This window comes from Podarcis tiliguerta (assembly GCF_965153285.1).
Source record: "Podarcis tiliguerta genome assembly, chromosome: 2".
NCBI lineage: Eukaryota > Metazoa > Chordata > Lepidosauria > Squamata > Lacertidae > Podarcis > Podarcis tiliguerta.
Window position 1 is genome coordinate 114,432,944 of NC_139535.1, and position 21,888 is coordinate 114,454,831.

A 21,888-nucleotide genomic window follows, 5' to 3' on the forward strand; every position below is an offset into this window, starting at 1 on the left:
TCTCCCTCCCCACCCCTCTCATTGCAGTGCCGTCTTCTTTATTACCTACTTGATCCTGGCTTGCTGCTCTGGACCCAGGTAAAACTCTACTTTTAGTGCATTTGATAGAGAAAGGGGATTTGGGTTCTCTGTGCATCTCCTTTTCTGTCCTGTTTGTGGGAGAGATCTGTGTCCACTTGGACGTTTGGATACTCTCATATCAGTACAAGCTTTTAGAAGACATCTGAAGGCAGCCCTGTTTAGGGAAGCTTTTAATGTTTAACAGACCACTGTATTTTAATACTTCATTGGAAGCTGCCCAGAGTGGCTGGGGAAACCCAGCCAGATGGACGGGGTATAAATTGTGATGATGATGATGATGATGATGATGATTAGCTGGTCTTCTGGCTGTCACTCTGATGTGGATCCTCACTCATCCCCTCTTCCCTGGCAGGGGTGGGTGGTGCTGATGCAAGTCAAAGATAATGGCTCATCAGTTTGCCTTGTGGTGCATGTAGTGAACTAGGCATCACTGGCCTGGGTTCTGGTTTTGCATTGCACAACGAGAACAGACCTTCTTTTCTGAATGAGGCAACCCACAGTGAGGAAACTGCTATGCTATAGTTATGCATTGGAAAAAAGAGGAAGGGAGGAAGATCTCATTTCCCCCACTGAACATGCCAATGCTTTTCAGTATATTGATGTCCTTGGGTATTATTCCCTCCAAATCCCTCTTTCCATTCAGTCCCTAGCTGCTGTGCCCTTTTAGCAGATACTATACTCACAAGGGATGCGGGTGGCGCTGTGGGTTAAACCACAGAGCCTAGGGCTTGCCATTCAGAAGGTCGGTGGTTCGAATCCCCGCGATGGGGTGAGCTCCTGTTGCTCAGTCCCTGCTCCTGCCAACCTAGCAGTTCGAAAGCACATCAAAGTGCAAGTAGATAAATAGGCATTGCTCCAATGGGAAGTTAAACGGCATTTCCGTGCACTGCTCTGGTTCGCCAGAAGCGGCTCAGTCATGCTGTCCACATGACCAGGAAGCTGCACGCTGGCTCCCTCGGCCAGTAAAGCACAATGAGCACCACAACCCCAGAGTCGTCTGCTACTGGACTTAACTGTCAGGGGTCCTTTGCCTTTTTATACTCGCAGCAGCAAAGGAGTGACAATGTTCATTTCCATGCCACGAAGTGCTTGCTTGATATAAACCACACATTGCAAGCCACTGTTGAAAAGGCACATCTGAAAAGGTGGCATAACTCTTAGTTAAGTTGAATCAGCAAGAGAAACATTTGTGCTCCAGAGCATCTCTTGAGCGATAGTCACCCAGTAGAATTGTACGCATGTTATTGCCCCGCTGCTCTACCCGCCCTGCTTTAATTATCTGATTATGCAAGATGCTGTTGTGCAATTTTCCTTCTAGTGGTTATGCTCTTTGAGTAACGACAGTGTTTTCTTGGCTCCCTTTCACTTAACTCACAGGAGGTACTTCCCATGGAACCTGATCCTCCTGAGCATCTTTGTAAGTAGTATACCTGGGGCTGTGATTTGTGCTAAGCTAAGGGGGATTTTATGGGACGCGGGTGGCGCTGTGGGTTAAACCACAGAGCCTAGGACTTGCCGATCAGAAGGTCAGCGGTTCGAATCCCCGTGACGGTGTGAGCTCCTGTTGCTCGGTCCCTGCTCCTGCCAACCTAGCACTTCTAAAGCACGTCAAAGTGCAAGTAGATAAATAAGTACCGCTCCAGCGGGAAGGTAAACGGTGTTTCTGTGCACTGCTCCGGTTCACCAGAAGCGGCTTAATCATGCTGGCCACATGACCCGGAAGCTGTACGCCAGCTCCCTTGGCCAATAAAGCGAGATGAGTGCCGCAACCCCAGAGTCGGCCACGACTGGACCTAATGGTCAGGGGTACCTTTACCTAAGAGGGACGTGGGTGGCGCTGTGGGTAAAACCTCAGTGCCTAGGACTTGCCCATCGTGTGGTTGGCAGTTTGAATCCCCGCGGCGGGGTGAGCTCCCGTCGTTCGGTCCCAGCTCCTACCCACCTAGCAATTCGAAAGCACTTTTAAGTGCAAGTAGATAAATAGGGACCGCTTTATAGCGGGAAGGTAAACGGCGTTTCCGTGTGCTGGCTCGCCAGCTGCAGCTTGTCACGCTGGCCACGTGACCCAGAAGTGTCTTCGGACGGTGCCGTCTAGAGCGAGATGAGCACGCAACCCTAGAGTCGGACACGACTGGCCCGTATGGACAGGGGTACCTTTACCTTTACCTAAGGGGGATTTTACAGGAGCATCAGACCGCATGTTCAACAGGAAGCCAAAGGAAGAATTAGGGCAGAAAAGGAAAGTGTTTATTGACGCAGCCCATAGTTAACACAATCCCACAGGAAGCAGTGATACACACCAACCTAAACGACTTTAAAAGAGGATTGGACAAATTCATGGAGGATAAGGCTATCAGTGGCTACTAGCCATGACGGCTATGATCTGCCTCCATATTATGCCTCTGATTGCCAGTTGCTGGAAACCCAATGGAGAGGAAATGTTCTTGTGCTTGATTGCTCCTTGAAGGTTTTCCACAGGCATCTGGCTGGCCACTGTGAGAACAAGATGATGATTTACCATTGGCCTGATCCTGCAAGACTCTTCCTAGGTTCTCACGTCACGTTCTTAAAGTTGTCTGTCCATTTCCAGTGGCTGAAAGCCAAAGTCTGAAACCATTGACTCTGTGAAACAGCCTTCGCCAACATGGAACCCTCCAAATGTTTTGAACTCCCAACTCCCATCGGCCCCCACCAATGGTCAGGAATGATGGGAGCTGTAGTCCAGCAATATCTTTGGTTGATTAAGCACAAATCCCATCATCCCTGACCACTGACCATGCTTTCTGGGCTGCTGGGAGTTGGAGTCCAACAACACCAGGAAGCTCCCAAATCAGAAAAGTGTAGACCAGGGGTAGTCAACCTTTTTATACCTACTGCCCACTAATGCATCTTTCTTGATGGTAAAATTTCCTTACCGCCCACCAGTGCTAGATGGAAGGAGGATTCAGCTTGTGCTATAGAACCCCCTACTGCCCACCTAGAATCCTGAAATGCCCACTAGTGGGCAGTAGGGACCAGGATGACAACCCCTGGTGTAGACAAAGGGTACTTTAATTTTTTTGGGTAAAACAGTGCCTCAGAGTGCCCAGCAGCAAAGAAGGCTGGGGGTCCTGCAACTTCAAGAGTTGAATAGACTGAAGGATTTTGGCAGCACAGCTTGCCATGCAGGGGTGAAGAAAAAATTGTACCATCTGAAATTCCCCCTGCAGTGCAACTATTAAAAATTAAAAAATTGTACCACCTGAAATTCCCCCTGCAATGCAACTACAGTGGTGCCTCGCAAGACGAAATTAATTCGTTCTGCGAGTTTTTTCGTCTTGTGAATTTTTTCGTTTTGTGAAGCACCACTGTGCATTGACAGTTTCCCATAGGAATGCATTGACGGTTTTTAAAAAAAGGCGCAAGACGTTTTCGTCTTGCGAAGCAAGCCCATAGGGAAATCCGTCTTGCGAAGCAACTCAAAAAACGAAAAACTCTTTCGTCTTGCGAGTTTTTCGTCTTGCGAGGCATTCGTCTTGCGAGGTACCACTGTATTAAATGAATAGTTCTCTTTGGCTTTTGGCCTGTTTATGACACCACAGAAGAAGGAACTACCTAGTGTAAATCCATTCTTTATGCACTATTATTGCTTGGTGACTCACAAGTTCTTTGAGTTTGTCCTCGGAAAGGACAAAGAGCATGTGCTTCTGGTGACATCTGGTTGTGTCTCTTTCCCTAACACTCAGCTCCAGCTTCTGAAGTTAACCAAGTGTCTTTCCTTCCACAGACTCTTTCCATGGCCTATCTGACTGGGATGCTCTCCAGGTAGGTTGGTCACAAGAAGAGACTGCGTACTTGCCATATTTCTTCTATGTGTGAGATTTCATTCTTTGGCCTCACCCTCTGATGTTTCATTAGAAAGTCAGAGCATGCTTATTTACACACAGCCCTCTCTATCCTAAGGGTGGCATGATCCATTTTGCTGCTTGAGGTTCTCATATTGATTTGGAAAGTGCAAATTTGATAGATTCAGCTTCAAGCATGAACTGAATCATTTTTTTCCTTCCATCCCTACTTGTGGCCCAAGTCATGTACATTTGTCATTCTCCGCCACCATGCTGTAACAATCTCATGCAGAGGTGCATCATGAATTTTCATTGTTTTATTTTTGTCTGATGGCCTGTCAGTGGTACTGGAAGGACAAAACAAAGGCATTAGTTGGTCACAGTATCTAGTAGAGCAATCAACACATTGCAGCAAGATATTCTGCTGTTGTAAATACAAAACAAAAGCATAGTATGCCAATTTGGGCTGTTCTTGATTAAGGCTGCAGTCTTAACCCCAATTACCTGGGAGTAAGCACTGAATTAAATAGGACTTTCTTCTTCTGAGTAGTCATGTTTAGGATTAGATTTCAATGTGGAGAATTCAGATACTTTGACAACATCTGTTCCTTGTGCTCCTGAGCAACAGGTGCAAGTTGGCTTCCCTCTTCCAACTTAATGACTTGATCCAAAGTTTTGGGTTAGCTTCTAAACCAAATGTGTCCCAAGCTTCTGAGAACTATAGCACATGTCCTTTCTGAAGGCGGATCTCTTAGTTTGGATCTCTAAAACCATTCCATTCCATTTTTCATTTTGCAGCTACTACAACACCAAGTCAGTTCTTCTGTGCCTGGGGATAACAGCACTGGTATGCCTCTCTGTCACCATATTCAGCTTCCAAACCAAGGTGAGTGAATGTGTCTTAGTAGGGTTGGGCATCCTAAATTTTCTCACTCCGTTTACAGGTGAAGGAGAAGTTGGGAGGGTCATTCTGGCAATATTCATGTGGGTGGGGGCAAAACACGGCAAAAATAAGCTACAGTTACCATTAGTAAGTGCAGAGCCAGGAGCAGGTAGCTTTCATTCCCCACCTCAGATGTATTCCTAGAATAACACCACATGTGAACATAGTATTGTTCAAGGAAACATCTGGATATAAAAAATGGCAGCCACCCGTCCCTGGAAGGAGCACCACTGCCATTCCTACTGGGGAGAGGGCCACCACCAGCAAGAAGCAGCAAAATGAAATTTTTAAAAAGGGAGCTAAGGTGGTATTGGGGCACCTTCGGCCTCTGAGTTTGCTTATTGTTCCTTCCTTTCAATCCCCTTTTCTTTTTCTTTAAGCCTTTTTAGACATTACTGAGGGTTGGCTTTTTTCTTCCGTAATCTGCAAGTCATTCTGGGAATCTTGATGGTTGAAGAACAGAATTTTATGCTGTGAACCGTCCTGAGATCTATGAGTATAGGGCAGTATGCAACTTCAATCAATCAATCAATCAATCAATCAATCAATCTCCATAAAACACAAACGGCCCATTGAAACTCTGAATTTTCTATAAACTGAAGTGACAGGGGCAAACACCAATATGAGATACATTATGTTCTAATTTGGAAGGGTCTGAGTTTGGATTGTATTGGGACGAGGCTTCCTGAAATCTCTTGAAATCTCCCCAACACATGCCGTGGTGGATATTGTGGCTCATATAGTCAAAAAGCTAGATGTGATGGAGAGCTTGTCTGAGTCTAAGACAGTATAGGTGAAGGGATCTCAAGGCATGAGGTATAACTTGAGAAGGATGAGCGTTCATCTGGGTACAATATTCAGTAGCAATTGCCTGGCAAAGGCTGTGTGTGTTTGGTTATGTGAATACCTCGTGCTCCCTGGAAGTTGGGTGCCCTTGAATATACTCATTCGGGGTACACAGCTATAGTGATGACCTTTTTCTTTCCTCCCACAGTATGATTTCACCTCCTGCCAGGGCGTGCTGTTCGTGATGCTGATGGTGCTGTTTTTTAGCGGGATCATCCTGGCTATTCTGCTTCCTTTCAAATATGTAAGTCTCATCTTGCTTCTACCAGCAAAAATATACCCACATGGGAATGTGTCATTTCACTGGGACAGTGAGGTTCAGGGCCAGAGCACTCAAAATTGCTGAAAACAGGATTAGTCAACAGAGTACCCAGCCAGATGTTGCTGTACTAGAACTCCCATCATCCCTGACCGCTGGCATGCTAGCTGGGGCTGATGGAAATTATAGCCCAACATTATCTGGTGAACACCATGTTGGTTACCCCTGGTTTAAAGCTTAATCCACACGGAATCACGGATGCGGGTGGCGCTGTGGGTTAAACTACAGAGCCTAGGACTTGCCGATCAGAAGGTCGGTGGTTCGAATCCCCGTGATGGGGTGAGCTCCCGTTGCTCGGTCCCTGCTCCTGCCAACCTAGCAGTTCAAAAGCACGTCAAAGTGCAAGTAGATAAATAGGTACCACTCTGGCGGGAAGGTAAACAGCGTTTCCGTGTGCTGCTCTGGTTCGCCAGAAGCGGCTTAGTCATGCTGGCCACATGACCTGGAAGCTGTATGCCGGCTCCCTCGGCCAATAAAGCGAGATGAGCGCTGCAACCCCTGAGTCGATCACGACTGGACCTAATGGTCAGGGGTCCCTTTACCTTTAATATACCAACAGTACATCATTTTCATATAATTCTCTTTTAACAAAATACAGTCAGTAAATTTCAAATTCACTTTCCATAATTGTCAGGGGCCCCTTTACCTTTACCTTTACACGGAATCACAGTATTGGGGCAGGAATCAAATGGGCTTTTAAGTCAACCCTCTGCTTGCTACCAGTTCTCTGCTGCCCAACCTTCAGAACCTAAACTACAAAGCTAAAACAGAAGAAAGTTGCTTGGGCCTGTTTCAAGAAAGTGAAAAGGGATAAGTGAATCTGTCCGTTTTGGTTTCTCTCTGCTTCTCATTTTTCCAATGTTAAGTTCAGTTCTCCACATTTGTGCAATGAAAAAGAAGAGGAAATCATGGAAATTCATTGGCATTCTAGCCTAAACGTTTCCTCGCATGCACATTATTGTATGCAATTTTGCCTAATTCACATGTTTTTCCTAGCCATTGTCTCTAGTGCATTTTTAACATGTTGTTTTCAGTACTTAGTGTGTTTTATGCACACTAATGTACCCATTTTGGGGGTTCCAGATTCAAATAGGTGTCAAGTTTTGAATTTGGGGAAGTGCAAATTAGGTAGGTTTGCTTTAAAATGCAAACCAAAAAGAATTTCTCCTCCATCTGCACATGGGATGGAAAAACCAAATGGTATTCACCACCTCCCCAAGATAACTTGGGCCATATGAGAAAATACTGCACGAAGGTGCATTATGTTAGGCAAAATTGTGAATAAGAATGCATATGAATTTCCATGCAGACAATTTTTTTTTAAAAAAACACACCTTAGAACCTGATGCAGACATTGAATAACTGAACTTAAGACTGGGAAAATGAGAAACAAAAATCAACAGATTTATCCATCTCTATTCTTAGGCAAAATTGTGTCTGAGGTGTTTCCTTTTGCAGCCTATGGAATCCTACCTGCAAGACCACTAAGCTAGACTGGCTCAAAAGTCTTCATTTTTGCCCTCACCTTTCTTTTCCAAGCAAGCACGTTCCCTCTTGCTAATTTCCTAATCCTTATCTCCATTTCTATTGTGGCGCTGTGGTCTCCATTTCCATTCCCCCCCCCCCCCATCTCTGACACACACACAACTGCAAGATTTGGCACTGGCTTGTGTTTACTGTTCCTGACCAGCAGTTGCTCATGAAGCAAAGACTGATTATGACAGGGAGGAGGAGAAATGGGAAAGAGGGCAAAGATGCCAGAATCTCTCAATCATTCTCCATCAGGGAGTTTTCGTTCTGCAGTTATCACGAGAGCCTGCTAGATATTGACAAAAGAAGGAGTGTTAGCCTGGGTTTTGAAGCCCCCATTAATCACTGCCGACTTGGCTTGTTTGCTTGATTTCCAGGGTGGGCTGGGCTTTCCATGACCTCAAGTGGCTGGAACCATACTGAGTACCTGATTATGTTGCCTTAAAAGTACAATCCGTCCTTTGATTCACACCCTTCCATGATTCAGGCCTGAATAAGCCGAATGTCAACGCGTGTGAGAATGTTGTGCTTTGCAATAGAGAGCCCCAGATTTCTCATCCCTGAAGCAGGTTCTATGTGACACTATGTACTTCTCGATGGCAAACACCAAACAGGTCCATCATGGCCTTGCTTTGATGTTGCTATTTTAATCTGGCATAGTGTTGGATGGTTATCTAAAACCTGACCCAGGTGAATACATGCTTCCATCATCTTCACCAGGTGATATTCAGCGTGTGGTGCTGTGGTGTAAACCACATGGGCTTGCAAATTGAAAGACCGGAGGTTCGAATCCCCGTGATGGGGTGAGCTCCCATTGCTCTGTCCCAGCTCCTGCCCACCTAGCAGTTCAAAAGCACACCAGTGCAAGTAGATAAATAGGTACCACTGCGGCAGGAAGGTAAACAGTGTTTCCATGCGCTCTGGTTTCCATCACTGTGTTCCATTGCACCAGAAGCGGTTAGTCATGCTGGCCACATGACCCGGAAAGCTGTCTGTGGACGAACGCTGGCTCCCTTGGCCGGAAAGCGAGATGAGCACCACAACCCCATAGTCGCCTTTGACTGGACTTAACCATCCAGGGGTCCTTTACCTTTATTCAACTAAATAGTTGTGCTTGTACAAGGATTGACACTAGTGCAATGGAATTTTTCCACTTCTTTTTTCCCTGCATGTGCCTCACACCATCCCCAAATCTATGGTTGCTATATTTCAAAAAGTAGAAATCTTTTTTGGGGTGGGGGTGGGGTGGTCGTTGTTACTACTGAAACACACACTTCCTGGTTCTGTTGGCAAAAACCTGGATATTTTGCTGATTTTTTTGAAATTTTCCCTGGACACTAATTTTGCTGTTGGAATCCCGTGAAAATCCAGATGTATCACAACCCTACCCAAATCTGCTCCAGATGATTAGGGAAAACCCCAGAGCAGGTTTGTTTGTTTTTTTGAGGTGGGGTGGAATGGAGGGAATGTTCTGTTTTGTGCAAGGAGAAATCCTCATATTGACAGAACATTCTCCTTAGCGCTACATTGAATACAACCCAAGATATTATCAAGCTGGATAGGAAATGTATAACACATTCCTGTCATACATTTATCTTAAATATTAACAGGGAGTAGAGAATAATGTTTCTATGTAGTTCAAGTTAACTGTTTCTGTCTGTCTTTCTGTGTCTGTCTGTCTGTCACACACACACACACACACACACACACACACACACACACACACAAACAGGCTGCAGTCCTAACCCTCATTTCTTGGGACTAAGTCCCATTGGATTCAGTAGGACTTACTTCAGAGTAGACATGGTTACGATTCTGTTGCTGACACACAACAGGAGTCCCTGCCCAAAAAGAGAGCTTTATTCAGCTTCCAGTTATCATCCAACACCCTTCAAATCATTATCAAGTGATTTTTGGTCCTAAGCCTGTGCTTGGGAGCCTGTTTAATGAAATGAGAACAATGCAAAACTTCTCTTCCTTACACCTTGTTGGTTCCTTTTCCATCTTCTTTCTGGAGGTGTCTATTATTATTGTTGCTATTTTACTTTGAGCCAACCTGTACCTTGAGCCTCTACTAAGAGAAGGGCCATAGCTCAGTGGTTAGAACATCTGATGCCCATGTAGAATATCTCTGGGTTCAAGACCTGGTGTGTCCAGGAAAGGCTAAAATGGAACCCAATAGAGCTGCTGCCAGCCAGTGCAATCAAAACTGATGGTTTCAGTCATTACAAGGCAGGAGCTTATCCTACACTGGAGTAGGACCCTGGCAGAGACCCATGCCCGACTTGCATGTTCTCTCCCTCCTGGTTGATCGTTCGGGAGCTTCAAAAGCTTTCTTCAGCCCGAACATCACAGCGAGCGATGCCAACAGACATCAGCACACTTTGGGATCCGCAGAGTCTTCACAGTTCGCTTAACAGACCTCAGCAACTCAGCATTTTGGCTAATCTACTTTATTTACATATAAACACACACAGAGCACTGCAACATGGCTCCCTCCCTCTCTAGCATCAGACAGCAAAGAGAGAAAGAACAAGGGACAATAGTCCCACTTCACGGAACACAGTAACACAAACATCCTGTCTCCATCACTTCCCACTCTGTGGAGTCAAAACATACACCGTCATGTGAAAGACAACAATCCCATGACTGCAATCACGGAGCAGGAATTCTAACAGTTCTCAGGTTTCAATACCTGGCATCTCCAGGAAAGGCTGGAAATGGAACCCAGTAGAGCATCTTACTATGTACAAGCATCCAGCCATTCATCCTCCCACATGGATTGCAATGTTTACATCCTTCTGTCTTATGAGGCTGACCAATCTCTCTTGCCTCTTTCCATGTAGGTGCCGTGGCTCCAGGCCATTTATGCTGTGCTGGGTGCAATTGTATTTACTATGGTAAGTAAGCTGAGCTCAAGACAATTCTTTCCTCGACTCACTGCAACCAGGAGTGAGAATTCACATAGGTTAAAATATCAGCTGTGCTTTTCACTTGTAGCCATGCAGAGGATGCAAAAGATGGGGGGGAATGACACTGGGGAGGAAGTGCATCTTTCAAAACCACCACCACCAATTGAGTCCATATAAAACAATTAAAGGTCCAATGTGTTCAGTTTCTCTTATTGCGCCCTAGAAGAAGGATGTCATCAACCAAAAGGCATTGGGTCATTTATTTATTTTTTGGTTTCCTAAAGACTCTAAGGGGACGCGGGTGGCGCTGTGGGTTAAAGCCTCAGCACCTAGGACTTGCCGATCGAAAGGTCGGCAGTTCGAATCCCCGCGGCGGGGCGAGCTCCCGTTGCTCGGTCCCTGCTCCTGCCAACCTAGCAGATCGAAAGCACGTCAAAGTGCAAGTAGATAAATAGGTACCGCTCTGGCAGGAAGGTAAACGGCGTTCCGTGTGCTGCGCTGGCTCGCCAGATGCAGCTTGTAACGCTGGCCACGTGATCCGGAAGTGTCTGCGGACAGCGCTGGCTCCCGGCCTATAGAGTGAGATGAGCGCACAACCCTAGAGTCTGGCAAGACTGGCCCGTACGGGCAGGGGTACCTTTAAAGACTCTTATTGTTTTATACAGAACCACCACCAGCCCAGGTCCTTTTTAATCCTTTGCTTCCTTTGATTTTGTGGGAGAAGAAGGCTTCCCTAACCCCACTCCTTCAAATACACAAGCTGAGCCTCTCTTTATATTTCACGAATTTGTGCTTTATACAATCCAATCTGCAATCCATGCGCTCAAGTCTACACTGTTCAGGATTCGGTCTGTTATGATGAGCAACACATCCACTTGTCTCAATTCAGAATGGGAAAACCAAGCTATCCCCTTAGAGACCTTGGCTGTGGACACAGCATAGATGATTTCCCCCAAAAGAATCATGGGAACTAAAATTTACTCCCAAAGAGCTGCGATCTCTAACCCCCTTAACAAACTACAGTTCCTGGGAGTCTTTGGGAGGGGTGCTAGGTGCTGTATATGTGCTTTAAACTTACCTTGCTATTGCTGCCTCACCATCAGAGTTTGGGGGTGGAAAGATAGGGACAGATAAATCTGTCAATCTTGCTTTTTCTGAGGTCCTTATGTTTCCAATCTTCGGTTTGTATGTTACTTTCATTATTAGACACATTTTTTTGCACCGTTTCCCTGAATATACTTTTTTTTTTTAAAAAAAGGATTGCATCAGCTGAGCGTGTTGTTTATCTGTCTCTTGCTATCTTTACTCTCTCCCTTTTCACAGCTAATTGTCCTCAGGGCTTGAGGGGAGCAATTGGCCACTATATAAGTTAAGAAGCAGAGATAAGCAGTGGGCTCGGCCTACAACCCCTTGGGCTTGCATAGCATTCCCTGCAGCCTTTTCCGCCAGTCTCCCAGGGAGCTGCAGGAGTCTGAGCCTGACCCCTGTGCTATATATATATATATATATATATATATATATATGCTCGCGCATGAGAATGTATTCATTTTATACAACATCTGTGAATGTCGCCAAGCTCTATGGTGGAAACTGGTAAGAGGCGACAGCCATCCATCAGCGAGGGGAAGCTCAAAGAGATACTAGCAAGTAGAGACATTTGGCCTGGTGCACAAGGGCACCAGTGCCTGCATCTGAAGCTGGTGAGGCTGGGCATTTATTGAGGGCACCGGGGCTTGGAAAGGCTCATCGCTGATCCTGCCAAGCCCACCACCATTTGGAGCCTCCCCACTACAAGAGCTGCAGTACAACATGGCTGCTTACCTCGGCCACTGTCACCAGCAGCTCCTCTTGCCTACCCTCTTTCCCGCAGATATATGTATCTCACAGCAAGGTAGTAGTAGTAGTAGTAGTAGTAGTATAGTAGTAGTAATTTATTTCTACCCCACCCATCTGGCTGGGTTTCTCCAGCCACTCTGGGCAGCTTCCAACAAATACATTAAAACATCAGTCATTGAAAAACTTCTCTGAACAGGGCTGCCTTCAGATGTCTTCTAAATGTCATATAGTTGTTTATCTCTTTGACATCTGAAGGGAGGGCGTTCTACAGGGCGGGCGCCACTACCGAGAAGGTCCTCTGCCTGGTTCTCTGTAATTTCGCTTCTCGCAGTGAGGGAACCGCCAGAAGGTCCTCGGCGCTGGACCTCAGTGTCCAGGCCAAATGATGGGGGTGGAGACCCTCCTTCAGGTATACTGGACCGAGGCTGTTTAGGGCCTTAAAGGTCAGCACCTTTAAACTTTGGTAGACTGAATGGTGCAACTGCATGTACCTGTGTGTTAAAACTAATCATGTGGTTCTTCTTGCCTGAGCTACAGCATGAAGTCTTAGCGTATATCCTCAGAACATTGCTGCATGTCTCTTCCCATATTAGAAATGTGTCTCATCAATGAAACTGTGTGCCACCTTCTCAAACTGCATGCAGAGTTCAGCCGGTGCTTAGCTCAGTGCATACAACAATTCAGCATGTAGGAAAAAGGTCCCTGTACACTGCAGTATTCTCCTTAAACCTCCCTATCATTGACACCTCGGAAAGGCTTATTCCCTGACCATGGAAAAGTCGGTTTTGGATGTCACTCTGTGTGGCTGAACCTGCAGGCCAGATCCAAATCAGGCCTTCCCCCAAACCATTTTTATTCAGCCACCATGTTACCTTTCCAACATCAGAGAGAATATTGCCCTAAATATGCCTATTTCTAATGCAGTGCTGAATGTTGCGTGTTGAGGTCCCCAAGCCACCCCCCAATAATTCACACATCACACATCAATTTTGGTTTGGGTTTTTGGCACGATTTTTGACCACAACTTTATTTAAATACACACAAGTGAGTGGTTGCTTAGACATTGGTTCTGACTATCTGTCCTTGCCCAGGGGACAGGACTGACTTCCGGATTCCAGCGGAAGCCGGTGAGGGAAACAATTTTGGGGAGAAAATGAAGCTGGGCCTCAGTCCCTCACTTCTCACCCTCGTGCTCCTGGTGGCTTGCACGGCCCAAGTCCGATGCCAGGGACAAGGACAAAAAGAATGGCAAGCCCCTGGATTCCTTTAACGGAATTCCCTCGGAGTGGTAGGCACTTACCCCTCCACCAACCAATTTGAACCAATGCCTAACCACCAACCTTACAAGTTGTGACGATTTGCTACGCAGTAGGCAAAAACCAAATGGCACCAGCCAATCAGCCAAATGGACAAAATTCCGACCAGGCCCCTGCCTCAAAGCAGACGACCCCATGACAGGCATAACAAGGTCAAGCGAACAACCCCCCCCCCAATACAGGGAGGGTGGGTGGGTGATCCGATGCAAGCAGCCAAGAGGACGCCTAAAGTTGGGCGTCCAGTATTTAACACCTCTGACCCCTCCTTCAAAATTGGCAACAAGGAATTCTCCCCAGCGACCCAAATTAACCAATTCACTGCCTGGGTCACTTCGCAAATCCGCCCAGCAACAATGGGGTGGCTTGTATCCCCCACCACAACACGTGCTCTCTGTTAGGGAGAACACGTTTTCACCCATCCTGTTTTTAATCAAAAAGGTGTGCTTTCGGGGATGCCAACATGTTCCTTCAAACACCAACCTCTAAAGAAGTTTGCCATCTCCACTGTCTAACTTTGGGATATTTGAAGCCTGTACTTTGCCCACTGGTAGGGAATATAGGTTAAGATACAGGCCAGTCTAAGGGAATGGCCCAGTGCCCTCGGTTAACCAGGTGATCCTGCCATTGTTTCTGTAACCATGTTAACCTTAGTGGAACAAACCTGCCTGGAGGTTCCGGTTCCCAACAAAAGAGGGTTGTTCTCCTGGAGCTTTCTAACAACTGCCCTTTGGACCTTTGATAACCCACAATTTATCATGAAACTAAACCACAAATCTGAACTGCAGTCCTCAGCAAGCATTTTAACCGGGCTCTGTGACGCAAGAAAAAGTGGGACGCAAAGCGCTGTTTACATTAGAGTAGACATTTTGGGCTGAAGGTCACATTCCTTTCTGAGCACCCTTTTCCAGGGGCCACAGGTGGGAAAAGCCAGAAGCAAAAGCGGGCGGGGGAACAAATGCAAAATTTGTCCCCACCCTTGAATTAAAAACCAAACATGTAGCGTAGGGGAAGGTTGTGTGATGTTCCTTGTGTTCCTCCTTTGGGAAGAATGCAGTAGGCCACATTGGTACATAGCTGTCAACTTACAGATTTGAAAATAAGGGACCAGCAGCCTCAAAAATAAGGGATCAGCAGCCAAAATAAGGGATTTTCAGGACACAGGTATGTTCAACTTCTGAGCCCCTCCGAGCCAGAGGCAGAAAGCCCAGCCAGCAGCCAAACGAAGCCTCAAGCGGTGGTTCCCATAGAGCAGCAACCCGGCAAAGGGGATGCAGCAAGGAAAACCACCGTCACCTCTCCGCTGGGAAGCACTGAGCAAAGGCGAGTCCCCAGGCAAAGCAGCCGATTTGATTGGCACAAGGCATGCAAGCTCCACCTTCCAGTCGTTCTTAGACTCCTTATTGGGTGAGCAACGCAGCCAAGCAACACAGTTGGAGCCTCCCTCCTCCCTGGCCGGCAGGCAGGGAGGGAGAGGAGCTGCTTCCTTTGAAACCCGGGAAATTTAAGGGACATCATCAATAAGGGACAGCAGCAGGACACAGTGCTGGGATAAGGGACTTTCCCGCCAAATAAGGGACGGTTGACAGCTATGCGTTGGTAGGTCGTGGCGGTTGTTGTTTAAGCAGATAGTGGGATGCTGGGAAAATCTACTGGATTCTGTAGCCCATTGTGAGCCTTTTAGTTCTTTTCTCCTGTTTTCATTCGCTCAGAGAGCTACAGGGACATGGGTATACTGGAAATGCATTGAAGCATGCACATTTTCAGTTCTGTTTATGGATCTCCTTCCCCCTTTGTACAAGGCAGGAGAGTGAGGTGTTGCATCTGGGCAGCGAGAACTTGATTACACTGGCTCAGGCTGGCAAGTCAACCTGGCACCCACCCAGTGTGGATCCTCCCTCTTAATCCAAGCCATGGGAGCTGCCTGAGCTTTCTGGGTGAGGAGCAGAGCGAAGGAGGTTGAGGCTGGGTATGGGTGTGGACTTGACCTACCAGCAGCAAGGGAGGTGGCCGAAGTATCGTGCCAATACTGTTATCACCATAAGCTCTGAAGGTCAGAAAGGATGGGATGAAACTCAGTTCAGTCCCCATCTTTATCTGGGCCTACCTCATTCGCCCTTTCCAAATCAATATACAAACCAAAACACCACCAGCCTTCAAATGGTGCCATTCCCCAACCTAGAATTGTGTACAAAATGCATATATCAGGAGAATATGCATGTAAAAGTTTGTGTATTAGTAGTAGGAGGAAGGGACGCGGGTGGTGCTGTGGGTTAAAGCCTCAGTGCCTAGAGCTTGCCGATCGAAAGGTCGGTGGTTCGAATCCCCGCGGTGGGGTGCGCTCCCACTGTTCGGTCCCAGCGCCTGCCAACCTAGCAGTTCGAAAGCACCCCTGGGTGCAAGTAGATAAATAGGGACCGCTTACTAGCAGGAAGGTAAACGGCGTTTCCGTGTGCGGCTCTGGCTCGCCAGAGCAGCGATGTCATGCTGGCCACGTGACCCGGAAGTGTCTTCGGACAGCGCTGGCCCTTGGCCTCTTTGAGTGAGATGGGCGCACAACCCTAGAGTCTGTCAAGACTGGCCCGTACGGGCAGGGGTACCTTTACCTTAGTAGGAGGAATCATTATATTTTTAGCCCTCCATTCCTCCCAAATGCTTTATCTTAGGGGAAATTGCTTGCCCAAATATGTTTAATGGGCAAAAGTTACATACAAAAATAATAAATTAATGTGTATTAAGGAGGAAATGTGGGCACACTAAAATGCTTTTTTCATTTAAATGTAAACAGATGTGGAAATGTGGCAAATTGGAATAATAACAGAGAAAACAAGCGAAACTGATTTGACAGATTTCTCCAGAGAGGTTACCGGTACACTTAGCAATCCTATACCGCAATCCTATCCTTGCTTCCCCTGGAGCAAGTCTCACTGAACTTAGGGGGGCTCAGCGCTATGCGGACATGTATAAAATGGCAGCTCTGACCTTGGCCTGTGTTTGGTTTTCTCTCCTCAGTTCCTGGCCTTTGACACACAGCTCCTGATGGGAAACAGACGCTACGCTATGAGCCTGGAGGAATACATCTTTGGGGCTCTCAACATCTACCTAGACATCATCTACATATTCTCCTTTTTCCTGCAGATCTTTGGGTCTAGCCGAGAGTGAGCTTGGCAAAGCTGCTCGGGCTTGTGTCTGATTTATTATTATTATTATTATTAAAAAAAAAAGAAGGAATATACATCGGATGACACAACAAGAAAGAAAGGAGAGAGGGAAAAGTTATCCAACCTCTCTAAGCCCTTTAGCAAGCTCCATTCCATCAGATGGGCCCCTGTCCACCCACCGGCCTCGTTGAGCTCTTGCAGGCTGTACATATATACATATAGATGCTGTTAAAACTTTTGTGACTCAAAAAGCAAACTGGGGTGTAAATGTTACTTGCTCTGGCAACTGCCTTCAAGCTGTAAATTGAACCTGGAGTTGCAGGACCAGAATGGGCACTAGAGCGAAGGGGAGGGGGACCATTTTGTGTGTGTGTGTGTGTGGTTTCAATTGCTGAAGCAAAGCAGTTGGGAATTCAGAAACGATCTTAATCAAGGTGGTCACAAATGTTTGTGAAAATCCACAGAATGGCTGGTTTATTTATTTATTTATTGGAGTTCTCGATGGCAATTGTTGTGCAAGCCTCAAATTCAAGTCCTGGCACACATTTCGGGCCAATCCGTTCATTTGCTTTCTAGCCACTAGGCGCTTTTCCTCCGAAGAGCTCAGAGCAGCTTACAAGGTCCATCTCGCTTAGCTTCATTGGTAGAACTTCTTCACATGCCCTCCTGCTCACTAGGATGTTTTGGGGGTGTTGGTGGCTTCAGACTCTGAGCCTGTTCTGCTTGGCTTTGAGTTTTAATTTGCTGATTTGAAGTTGCAGGGTTCAGTTTCAGTTCTTTTGCCCATTTTCTTGTTTGTTTGTTTCAGCACTATTTCCAGCATAGCAAGAGGAGCATAAACATCCAGCATAAATGGCCACTGTGTTCCTGCTCAGTCAGTGATGGCATTTCTAATCCCAGCCACTAACAAGAGCAAACATGTCCTTAGATCTGGGATAATACCTTTTGCCGCCACTTTAATGCTGCGCTCCCATGCACCAATGACATCACCTGTCTCTACATCCCTTTCTTGGGATGTGGATGACATTAAGACGTCTTCCCATGAGTGGATCAGGGCTTGAAAGGAGACGAGGCAGAGAGAAGGAGGGAGTGACAGAAGAATGCTTTCTGCTTTCATATGTCTAACTTAGCAAGTCTTTTCAGATTTAGAGAGGATGGCCACGGCATTTCTCATGGCCTAGCATTTCTTTGCCAATTGTTACAGACAGAAAGATGGAGGGAAACACACCCCAGCCCTGAGAAATCCATGTGCAGGAGATTCCAGAAATCTAGACAGGAGCCTACCATTCTCATTTGTATTCAGATCACCTTTGCATTGTGACACTGCATCTGTTTAGAAATACTGGGTGCATGAATGGAGGCCCTGTGTCGCCTCTAAATCTCATATATAGATAGATCCTTGCAAGTGAAGACATTCCAGCCTCTTAGATAGATCCCTTCACCATCTCGGCTAGAATAGCTGCCTAAATTAAGCCTAAATTCCTGATTGGAGTTTGAGGTCATCCCTCTGCTGCCAGAAGTAGATGGGTCATAAGAAGAGTGCTGAGGTTGGGGTTCAAGAATGAAAAAGCTTCAGCACCACTGGACAAAGAACGTGAATAAATTCTAACATCCCAAATTGACCAGATTGTGTGTGTGTGTGTTAAGGCAATGGGGTCATATCTAACCCCTGCCTAACCAATGGTGTATTTCTGCATCAGACGATAACATACAATCACCCTGTGTAATTCAGAGTGTGCCCTGCATTCTTTGCATATATATAAAACTGCTGGCACAACCATGATGTAGGTATTTGCACTCTGTTCACCTGTGTGATCTAATGAACTTTTACATTATTATTTGTGCATTCATAACATTGATACCCTTCCTCCCCTGAACTCAGTGGTGCATGTGTGTGTCAACATGAACTCTTTGTGAGGCTGTTCCCAGATGGGATATATTAGAGTGATCTTCTGAAACCTGCCACCCTCTAATATGCCTATCAGCCCCAGTCATCTAGATTGGATGTGCTGTCTGGGGCTGGCGGGAGTAGTGGTCAAAACATCTGAAGGGCACCACTTTGGGGAAGGTTTGGTAGGACTGAGATGACAACTATTTACTCAGGGTCACCCAGGGAGTTTCACAGCTGATGAGGAACCGAAACCCAGGTCTTCATGGTCCCACACTCTGTCCACCACCCTAGACTGGATCTGTAGATGGTGATGCTATATCATATGATGCTTTGTGTGTTTATCTCTTTATTGGTTTGTGGTGCTGTTATCCTTATTTTGATCCCTAGAAGCTCAGAGCACCTTACATGCAGCTCCCAGCCAATCTACCATCCAGCCAATCAACAAGCTGAGACCTGCTTAGATTTACAGCGTAACAGCATTCTATGTCATCAGATGATTCAGTTATTAAAACAAGTGTATTCTGTCCCAGGGTGATTTTGTTCTGTTACAGCAAAGGCACAGCCAGAGGTGTAGATAGATCACCACCACCTTTAGATGGACTCTATTGCTTTAGTCCATCCGATTTTTGGATTACGTGGACATATAATGAAGGGGCTCCAGCCCACTCAGGCCTGTTTGGCCTAAAGGCTGATTCTGAGACCAAGGAAAATCTCTTGTCTTCACGGTTTCCGTGGGAAGCATCTTTCCACGCTGACAGGGGAAGCACTGCAGGACAATCTGCTTTCTCCACTGGAAATCTCTCTAGGTTCCTGAAGTGGGGCACTTCTGTGCTTAACCAGGAGTAGCCAGAGGAACTGGATTTGAGGTCAGCAACTGGCACCCACTCCTTGGACTGGGCCAAGTCTGTTGACTCCTGAGTCTCACAGTCATCTGTCAGTGTTGTCCAAAGAGCCTGCAGGCTGGATGGCAGTTTCTTGACAGACTGGGGTCAGGGTGCTTTGAGAAGCTTTTATTTGTTGACCAGCGATCACATTTCCTCAGAGCGTGATCTCGGCCTGGAAAGGGCAGACAGATTGTCTCCTGCCCCATGCCCACCAACCTCCTCAGGCTGCAGCTTACATGAACTCCAGAGCATACCCGAGTATCTTTCCATCATTGCACGTGTGGTATTAATGGTCCCCATGTGGAAATCAACCAGTTATTTTCTAATGGTGGCCCCCAGGCTGCAACAGCCTCTAACTCTTATTTAAAAGATGATCCTTCCACCCGATAGGGGCGGCTTATCTGAAACCTGCCTGGGAATGCTGAGGAGTCTGCGTCACTCCGTTGCCTGTGGCATTTCTGACCAGTGGAGAAAGGGGAGGGGACATGAGCGGGCCGGTGCCAAGCCCTTTGCTCTGTATGTTATCCTCCTCTTCCTCCTCTTGCTGCTGTCCTCCCCTCTTAGCACTCAGGTGTTTGCACAGTCATTGCACACAGATTCAGTTTACAAGCTGGTGGTGCCCCTGAGCGAGTGAGAGGAAAGTTACCGTGCACATGTGGAGTAGCAGTGTCCTGTGCAAAGCACTTGCCTCCCTGCCTGCCTGCTTCTTCTATCAGAAGAGTTTTGCTCTCCCTGGTGCCTGATTTATGCAGTGAACTTTCTGGTTTTGTACCCAGGCTGTAATGTAGAAGAGGAAAAACAGGCCTTCTGTAGGAGGGGACAGATAGAAGGTGGAGGGATACCCCTGGTGAAAGCAAATGGGCCTGGACGGATAGGAAATGCCACCATATTTTTCATTGTTGCATATCTAGCAACTGTGAGAGGTGGGGATACAATAAATTAATGTATTGATTAAACAAATAAATGGGCCATCAAGTTGGACATGTTGCTGTGGGTGGTGGTGGGACGCCTGTCTAAGACAACTGTTGCAAATGGCAGCCAGGCAAGTTGCTTTTTCAAAAGCTGGTCTCACCCCAGATCCGCAAGCCAAACATTGCTGCGAAGCCTTTAGACGGAGGCAGGGGATGAACCAAGCGCAAGAACTCAGGAGCTGCGATTTGCTTCCTAGAAATGACTAGCTGCCATTTTCTCAATGCAGAGGGAAATCTGAGGCAGAAAAAAGCTCACCAGGTGGGGCGGAGCTAGCTTCCCAAGAAGTGGGTCACTGCTAGAAAGGGCAAGGAAGGTTGACATGGTGGAAGCACACTGGCACAGTCAACCCAGCTCTCATGCTGGTGCATTTTCACTGTGTTGATATCCCTGCCTCTTTGCCACTTCTCCTCTTTCTCCCACTAAAAACCAGTGGCCCACCTGCCAGAAAGCTAGCGTAGCAAATTGGCCCTTTCTGGTGAGCTGCTTCTGATATGAGGCCCATCCCTTGCACCACCAAGGAGCTCCCTGCTCCTGAGAGCTGAGATCGTTCCTTCCTGCATTATTCCACCCACTTCATCTGCACAAGTCCATTCTGAGTAATGTTTATTGGTCACACTATAGAGGGAGGGAATGTCGGGAAATTGGCTTTTTCATGTAGTGTGATCACAGCGTATGCTCACTGAATGAATGAATTGATTTGATTGATCATTTAATTTCTATACTGCTTAATATTTTTTTAAAAATCCCTAAGCGGTGTACAAAAGACAGAAGCAACAACAAACAACATAAACAAGATATTACAAAAATACACAGTTACATATAAAAATGTTGCATTAATGCAAAGGTACTAATATCAATTCATTCTCCTTCTGACCTACACCCCCCCCCTCAGCCCCCAGGTTCTCATGCAGGGTCCCTACAAACTTTCAGTTCATGCACAAAAGTCTCACAACAACAAGAGTTCCTGGAAACAGCAGACGCCACCCTAGTCTCTCACTTTAGCCTTGCTTGTTATGGACAGGCCCAAAGTACTTCCTCAGGCTTCCCACAGCTGTGTCCCATTCAGCTGCATTCTCCATACCCAGTTCCAAAGTTTGCCGAGTTCCCTGGGGGTCCAATGAATGAACGGCATAAACCTAAATAATAATAATAATAATAATAATAATAATAATAATAATAATAATAATAATATCTTTATTGTCATTGCCCCCTTCGGGGACAACGAAATTACTTGATTGCTCCATAAAAACACTAATTAAACAATACAGTATAATACAGCAAGGGAGATTAGATGACTTTCAAAGTCCGGGCTTCCCATTCAGGGCCGAGATCACTCTGGAGAAGAAGCTGTTCTTAAGACGGCTCGTTCTTGACTT

The 21,888-nt window shown here is 46.5% G+C and overlaps 1 protein-coding gene across 1 annotated transcript in view; it reads left to right on the forward strand.

Annotated features, from left to right (window-relative positions):
* FAIM2 (Fas apoptotic inhibitory molecule 2) overlaps window positions 1-19,180 on the forward strand; it is a 39,895-nt gene extending 20,715 nt beyond the window's left edge. Inside the window, exons 6-12 of the mRNA XM_083427964.1 lie at window positions 28-78; window positions 1,459-1,498; window positions 3,848-3,885; window positions 4,704-4,791; window positions 5,843-5,938; window positions 10,390-10,443; window positions 16,617-19,180. Of these exons, the coding sequence (XP_083284090.1) occupies window positions 28-78; window positions 1,459-1,498; window positions 3,848-3,885; window positions 4,704-4,791; window positions 5,843-5,938; window positions 10,390-10,443; window positions 16,617-16,766 (517 nt within the window). The 3' untranslated portion in view covers window positions 16,767-19,180. The remainder of the gene's footprint in view (window positions 1-27; window positions 79-1,458; window positions 1,499-3,847; window positions 3,886-4,703; window positions 4,792-5,842; window positions 5,939-10,389; window positions 10,444-16,616) is intronic.
* The last annotated feature ends 2,708 nt before the right edge of the window (window positions 19,181-21,888 follow it).